A 7,698-nucleotide genomic window follows, 5' to 3' on the forward strand; every position below is an offset into this window, starting at 1 on the left:
GCTGTCTCATTTGTAGCCTAAATAATTCACTCCCCGACCTCTCAGGGAGCATTAGAAGGAAAACAAAACCCGACCCAGACCTCCTGCTCAGGTTGCGGCTGCACGGGAGGCAGGCCAGGAGGCTGGGCAGAAGACCTAGGCTGCAGAGATGAGAGCTGGCCCGCCTTCACAGGTCCACTGGGGCTGGCAACCTTCCAAAAACAGCCTGGGGCCTGGTTCTGCACAGCACTCAAGCTGAGAATAGTTTTTACATTTTAAAAAGTTCTTTTTTAAAAAACAAAACAAATAGAGAAACACCAAAGGAAAATATACCAAAGAGACTTTCTGTGGCCTGTGAAGCCTAAAATAGTTATCACCTGGGCCTTTCCAGAAAGTTTGCTAACCCCGATCCACTCCCCAGCCTTGAAGGTGATGACCTTTGACCTACCCCTTGACCACCTCGCCCCGTGACGACTGTGCACAGAGCTTCAGTCGCTTCAGTCGTCAGAATTCTGATATTTACAGTCTAGTGAGAAGCTGGTATCATTGTTCATCCCAGTTTTAGTCCTACTGCACAGGGTGGGAGGGAGGGAGGGAGAGAGGCAGGCAGGGACTGAGACTCAAGCCCAACCCATCGCCTGAGGGTCAGAATTCAGCACTGTCCACCCCTCTCCGCTGGTACTGACACCCCCCTTCTCCAGGCCCCCCCACACTCTGCATCCCAGCCATCCCAGCTGAGCCCAGCAGTCACTGAGGCTGGAATTCTCTTACTGATGAGCTACCCAAGTCGCCTGGCTCTCAGTCCTTGAAGCCTGTGTGTCTACCCGGGAACCCTGGGCAGAGGTTCCACCCAGCCCAGCAGGACCTTTGAAGGGCTGACCAGCTTGGACCCCACCCAGACCCTCTCTTAGCGCCCGAGAGGTACAGCCTAAGGATTCTGGAAGAGATGGGTCAGAGTGGGCAACAGGGCTGCCAGCTCAGTGTCGCAGCTGTAACTGGGCTCGGTGACTCTGGGCTGTCATGGGGCCCGAGGGCAGAGTGGAGATCCAGTGGCCCCACATCCAGGTGTGTCGGCAATCTGGATCATTTCAGGTAGGAGAGCAGTGACCTTGGTAAAAAATTCCTGCTGTAGAATCTCCCGAGAGAAATGTTGCTGCTGTCCAGCCAGGTCTTTGAAGGTTCCTCTTCCAGAGATAAAAGCAACATGGGCCCTAGCTGGCTTGGCTCAGTGGATAGAGCGTCGACCTGAGGGCTGAATGGTCCCGGGTTCGATTCCCGTAAAGAACACACGCCTGGTCTGCGGGCTCAATCCCCAGTAGGAGATGTGCAGGAGGCAGCCGATCAATGACTCTCTCCTATCATTGATGTTTCTCTCTCTCTCTCCCTTACTCTCTGAAAAAAAAAAAAAAAGGCAACATGGAAGGCCAGTGGGAATCCCACATGCCTGCCCAAGTGAAAAGGTCAGTAGTCAGAGAGTTGGAGACCCAAGCTGTGAGACCTTGGGCAAGTCACTTCACCTCTCTGGGACTGTTTCCTCACCTGTTCAAACAAGCAAAAACTCGAGGTGTTTGGATGGCGGTGATTGAAGGTCCCGTCCATCCCTTGCCCAACAACGAACAGCCCAAACCGGGCCCCCCGTCTGCAGAAGCTCCGCTGGAAAGTTTGGCTTCATCTCTGCGTCCCTTCCGCAAGTCAAGCCAGTCCCAGGCAAAGGCTGTGCAGCCAGTCTGCAGAGGGACACACGTCTTCCTTCAACACGTTAGCAGTTCACTGGGTTTTTGGACCCATGTGAGGGAGAGAAGTGGTGGGTGGTCAATGTGACCTCTTGTCTCTGTGCCCGGTGACCGGGGAGTGGCTGCAGAGCTGTGGGAGTCTCAGCCCCTCACCCCCAACATGCCCACAGCCTACGGCCCAGAAGCCACCGTCTGGTACCACACGCTCATGATCTAAAGCGTCTTTCATCAATTCTCCGACTTGACTGGACACTCCTTGAGGGCAGGTGTTGTATCGTGCCCTTCTGCTGTGTCCCCCAGGAGAGCCCAGCGCAACACTCGGTCTGTGGCTGGACGTCTGTCCATATCCGCCGAGCAGCTTAACTGAAACGCCCCTGGGAAAGGCGATGCTGCCTCTGACCTGGGGCGTGTGTCCAGGTAAGCGAACCTCCAGACTTGCCGGCTGATAACTGGATACCATGCTTCCGTCCACGGGTCAGTCAAGCTGTTCTGCCGAGGCCATGACCCCAAGAACTACCGTGTCACCTAGAGAGCAAGTGAGGGGAGAAGGTTAGAGAAGGGAACGAACACTCCCAGGATCATGCCGGTCATGCGGGTCATTGCTGCCGTCCCTTCCCAGCCTGGGAAAGCGTGGCGGGGTGGCCCGTGCAAACCTAAGTCAGGCTCCTCTCACCACACAGGGTGCTTCCGATTAGTTACCGAAATTGCAGGCACAGAGATCCGCAGCCCTACAAACCCAACCTTAGGAAGTGACAGGCTGGGCGTGGTGGCTTCATTGGTTGGAGCATTGTCCCACACACCAAAAAAGGTTGAGAGGTCAATTCCCAGTCAGGGCACAGACCCAGCTGGTGGGTTCCATCCCCAGGGAAGATGTGGATGGGAGGCAACCAATCGAGGCTTCTTTCTCACATCAATGTTTTTTGTTCTCTCTCTCTCTTCCTTCTTCCCTCTCTAAAATCAATTTAAAAAGCATATCCTTGGGTGAGGATTAAAAAAAAGATATAGCCCTAACCGGTTTGGCTCAGTGAATAGAGCATCAGCCTGTGGACGCCAGGGTCCCAGGTTCGATTCCAGTCAAGGGCATGTACCTTGGTTGTAGGCACATACCCAGTGGGGAGTGTGCAGGAGGCAGCTGATCGATGTTTCTCTCTCATCGATGTTTCTAACTATCTACCTCTCTCCCTTCCTCTCTGTAAAAAAACCAATAAAATATATTTTTTAAAAAAAAGATATAGTGACAATGTTACCAGCTCTGTGGGGAGGGCCTCCCTCTCTTCTGGTCTTGAATATTCTCAGAATGGCTGTCTCCTTGCCTAGAGAAAGGGAAGCTCTTCTTTATATGGAGGCTGTAGCTCCCTCTGTTCTGTGCTCTGAAAATGTTGCTCATTCGGAACCCTGAAGGCAGCCTTCCCTCCTGTGTGTTTGTGTGTTTGTTTGTTTTCTGTGTGTGGGAGTGACCGGGGAAGGCAGAGATAGAGTTCTGGCTTGCCCCACGGTACCATCCTTTGTACAAATGGCGACGACAGAGCTACGGACTGGTTAACCGTGACCCTCATGGACTTGCTCACGAGTCTGATAACATTTTCATTACCGCTTGCTCTGTGAACCATGAATTCTCCCGGGTCACAGCCTGGCAAGGCAATTAGGCTAGCAGTGGTTCTCAACCTTCTGGCCCTTTAAATACAGTTCCTCATGTTGTGACCCAACCATAAAATTATTTTCGTTGCTACTTCATAACTGTAATGTTGCTACTGTTATGAATCGTCATGTAAATATCTGATATGCAGGATGGTCTTAGGCGACCCCTGTGAAAGGGTCGTTGGACCGCCAAAGGGGTCGCGACCCACAGGTTGAGAACCGCTGGGCTAGAGGAAGGCAGGTGTGAGCCACGGGGAGCTGGGAATCCTGGGAGTGTGGGACGGGGTCTGCGGCAGGGGTGGCCGGGCAGAGTGGCTACAGCAACGTCCCCTCTGAATTATCTAGATAATTGCCTCAACTCTCTGCTTTGTTCCTTCGGACCTGCCGTTTTCCAGGTGGCAAACTCGCTCCAGGCAGAGGAGGCAACCAAGGCAGATGACGCATCAGGAAGTTTGCTCAGAAGGACAGGGGCTCTGGCTCCAGACCCCAGAGTCAAGACAGACCTGGGGGATTGTCTAGGGCTGTGCCCACATGATTTTCAGGTCCCTCCTTAGGACACTGACATCTCCCAGGGCTCCTGCGCCCCCTTTTCCGTCCCAGGTGGAAGGGGAGCGGGAGGGGATGAAGTATCCACTGGTGGGTACCTTGGTGGTTTTGACCTTGTGTCCCCGGCTGCAGCTCCACCCCGACAGGTCCGGCAGCACCTTGCACTCCTCCCCCGGCAGGCAGGGCTCCATCTGGCACCACCACCTCTGCAGGACGATGGAGGCTGTGGGAGCAGAGCAATGGAGGCAGCACTAAGCTCTCCGGGAGTACAGCGTGTGGTCAGGGCGGGGGGTGGGGGGCGGTCTGTGTGGGATGAAGTGCCCACCTGCACACACCCCTGGCTTGAGCCCTGCAGTTCCCTGTCTTTCCCCTACTCGGGCTGCCCAGAAAGGCCCGGGCACACAACCGTGTCAACCTCAACCCACTGACCCCGGCATCTCACCAAAGACAGTGTGGGGAGAAGGCAGGGGGCGCGTGTCGAAGAAAAACCCTCAAGCTGAGCCACCAGGCCATTAGCAGAGAGGCTCAGTCCCAACACGCCCCTTGGAGTATGTGAGCAAGTGTGCGCGCCGTTCAGAGGGGTCCACAGAGCAGGCGTGCACAAGCAGGTGGGCACGTTTATAGTGCTGCCACTCGAGCGTGAGAAAATGGCATGGGTGGGGCCTGGGGAAGGGAATAGGCCAGGAGTGAAGGAATGTGCAGACGAGGGACTCCCACGTGCCCATGTGAGAGGGGGCAGAGGTCCATGTGGAGGAGGCCTGGGAAGGAGGCCACGAATGCAGGAGTGAGCGTGAGGCGACGAGTCTAACGGGAGGTGAGAGGATCCGTGTGAGGGGGCGCGTCTGTGTGTATGCCAGGCAGTGGGTGCCAGGCAGTGGGTGCCAGCCGGAGGGAGGTTTCTCATCTATGAAATGGGATGGTCACGTCTGCCCGCCCCCAGAGGTTGCCCCATCATCTGAGAGCTGACATGGAAACCCTGAGATGAGTAGGAAATTGTATCCCCAGCAGATGGCGAGGCCGAAAAGACAGACCTTCTTATCTCTCCCATCAGGCCCTCCCGCCAGTCCGGCCTCCCGCTCACCGTCCACGCAGGAGGGCTTTGCCCGCGTGGTGCCAGCCACCTGGCCGGAGGAGCAGGAGCACTTGACGGTCTGGGAGCGCTCCTCGATGCGGTTCCGGTTGCAGCAGCGGTGAGAAGCCGTCACCTCGCAGGTGCCCTGCTTCACGGGGACTGGAGGGACCAGCAGAGGATCAGGCCTGTGACCCTGCTCTCCCCCCCACACCTGGGCACTCCTCCACCCCCTCCTCCCACCTCAGGGGAGGGGGAAATGGAGGAAATCTTCCTGCTGCCTCCGTGTTCCAGTCCTTCCTGCTTCCCTAGTGAGGCCACACTCATCCCACTCATGGCCTTGGGCAGAAGATGAAGTCCCAGCCAACCCACACCTCCCAGCTTCCTCCCGGAGGGCAAGGGCCGGGACTTACAATGCGTGGGAAGGATCATCCGCTTACACAGGCTTTACCATCCCAGAAGGAAAACCACAGAATTAGGCCAGGAGGCTAGACTTAAGCCCCCACCGGGGGCCTCTCTCCCTGCAGAACACCTTCTGGCCTGAAGGGGAAGGTGAGAATGGCTCTGCCTACGTTTTCTGGCCAGGACAGCAGAAGGGGGGGGGGGGGCGGTTTCTTGGGTGAAGAGCAGAGGAGGAGCCAGAACTCCTAGAATCTGTGGGCTTTACTCAGCCTCAGAGGAGATCTGCCTGCTGTAGAACGGGGTGGGGTGGTGTCCAGCTCTCCAGTATCCTGGGAAACCTCTCCCCAGTCCCACCACCTCCCCCAAACCTGTGGGAGTTGGAGGCTGCAAGGAAGCCGAGGCCAGGAGGGTCCACAGCCAGACCAGGCAGAGTGCCAGCAGCCAGCCGCCCGTGCTCCAGTTCCGCGCGGCCCTCTCACGCATCCTGCAGAGAGAAGCGCACACCTTGCTCCGACTCCAAGCACAAGCAACCCCAGCCCCAGCGCCTCTCACATGTGCGCTAGGAGGTGGGTAGGGTGCACACCTCGTCCCCAGACATCGCCCAGCCTGGCACAAACTCACTGTAGAAAGTAGGGAGTGCTTTCCTAGCTGAAAAGGGAGCAGCAAGGGAGACTGTCCTGCTAGAACACTTTGTGGGGGTGACAGTTAGGAGGGGCCTTGAAGGGTGAACCAGACAGGGTCCCAGGGAGGGCTGTGACATGGGAGGAACAATAATGCCGACTCCCAGTTTTGGAGCACTTGACCCAGGCACGTCCCAAACAGGGTCTTGAATCCTCCACAGCTGTCCTACAAAGTCGAATGACTTGTACCTATTTTACAGATGAGCAAACTGATACTCAAGAAGCCCAGATAGACACTAAACAGTCATCAATCAAGGACTGGCTAAATGGTTCGGGGAGCATTGTACAAATGCAGTCCCGTCCAGGCAGCTGGGGGAAAGAATGGGTAAACACTTTATGTGCCAGGCATGCAAAGATCTCTAACGATAATCCACCATTAAACGGGGGCGGGGGAGCAAAGTGCAGGACGGTGTGTATAAAACGTGTAAAAGGGAGGGAGTATATGTGTGGTTCAAATAGGCATAAGCTAGCTCTGAAAACGTTCAAAACAACCTGATAACATTGGTTGTCACCAAGAAGGGGAACTGGTTGGCTGGGAGACAGAAAGGTAGAGAGAGACTTATTTTTGTCCCTGTCCCTTTTACATGTTGGGTTTTGAACCTAGCAATTCAATTTAAACAAATTTAAATTTAAAAAGGAAGAAATGAAACGGAGGCTAATAGAAGTCAAACGACTTGCCCAAGGCCAGGCAGCGTGTGGGTGGCACAGCCGGGGAGCCCAGAAGCCTGCCCCACTCCCACTGCACCCCCTTGCTTCGGCTCCCCTCCCCTTTCCTTCTCCTCCTCTATCCTCAATGGTTTGGGCCGCCCAAATCCACCGAGAAGATGGGCTAGAAATGGAGAGAATCCCAGGGAAGCAGAGGCACAGAGCTGGCAACAACAGAGGCCAAACCCAATGCCAGGACCTGGCTGCTCCCTTGGTAGGGTGCTGGGTCTCCCTACACCCCATCCCCCCACCTTCAATGACCTCCTAACTCACCTTTATTGGGCGCTTTCAGCTTCTGTCTGTTCATCCACTGGCCTCAGGCTCACTCTACCTGGACGAGCAGGAAAGATGCTTCAGGGGCTGCAAGGGACCGAGGGAGCCACTGGCCCTTCTGAGGGTGAAAGGGGGTGGGCTGAGCACTGAAGCAGAGCCCAAGATGCCAGTCTCCCCTGTGCCCTGGGAATCTGCAGGGGCCCTTGCAGGCTGTGGGAACGTGTAGGGTGCTGAGCCTCAGAAGAGTAGCTGAGGGAGTTTCTCTGTCCAGGGGGAAAGCAGGGCTGATGGTAGGAGGCGTCTAAGAACCAATGCTGTCACCTGTCTGGCCTTGGGAGTGAGCAGAATCCGACAGGATGCTGCTCAAAGGGGCACGTGGGACAGACCCCAAGGTCCCGAATCCTCTTTGCTTCCACCTCCTACCCCCTCACACCTGCTTCCTGGACTCACCGGAGATGGCTCAACTCTGACACCCTCACCCCCATTCCCACTCCAGGGGGCGAGACGGGGTCCTCCAGCTCTCTGAGCCTCAGAGGCTCCAGCCCCAACAGCTTCTCCGTTTCTTCCTAAGACCTCGCCTCCCTCAGCCTCCAAAGGGAGGTGGACGGAGGCAGGCAGGAGGATGCGGCCGGGAAGAACCCACACCTCTGCATCCTGGGTCCATCCCCCCACC

At 56.1% G+C, this 7,698-nt stretch overlaps 2 protein-coding genes across 5 annotated transcripts in view; one reads left to right on the forward strand and one right to left on the reverse strand.

Moving 5' to 3' along the window:
* Positions 1-1,543: 1,543 nt before the first annotated feature.
* Positions 1,544-7,698, reverse strand: part of FAM19A3 (family with sequence similarity 19 (chemokine (C-C motif)-like), member A3) — a 6,851-nt gene continuing 696 nt past the window's right edge. The window contains exons 2-6 of one of the 4 annotated variants that reach the window (XM_014534583.1): positions 7,026-7,083; positions 5,736-5,851; positions 4,978-5,127; positions 3,995-4,119; positions 1,544-2,237 (exon numbers count right to left, since the gene is read on the reverse strand). In XM_014534583.1, coding sequence (XP_014390069.1) covers positions 2,226-2,237; positions 3,995-4,119; positions 4,978-5,127; positions 5,736-5,850 — 402 coding nt within the window. In that variant the 5' untranslated portion in view covers position 5,851; positions 7,026-7,083 and the 3' untranslated portion in view covers positions 1,544-2,225. Of the gene's footprint in view, positions 2,238-3,994; positions 4,120-4,977; positions 5,128-5,735; positions 5,852-7,025; positions 7,144-7,698 lie in introns of all 4 variants that reach the window. The other 3 variants (XM_014534582.1, XM_014534581.1, XM_014534584.1) reach the window with 3 other exon arrangements.
* Positions 4,632-7,698, forward strand: part of RHOC (ras homolog family member C) — a 21,575-nt gene continuing 18,508 nt past the window's right edge. The window contains exons 1-2 of the mRNA XM_005859993.2: positions 4,632-4,637; positions 5,512-5,517. The gene's annotated coding sequence lies outside the window, so the exon portion shown is untranslated. The remainder of the gene's footprint in view (positions 4,638-5,511; positions 5,518-7,698) is intronic.

Source organism: Myotis brandtii, unplaced genomic scaffold, assembly GCF_000412655.1.
Source record: "Myotis brandtii unplaced genomic scaffold, ASM41265v1 scaffold131, whole genome shotgun sequence".
Classification (NCBI taxonomy): Eukaryota; Metazoa; Chordata; class Mammalia; order Chiroptera; family Vespertilionidae; genus Myotis; species Myotis brandtii.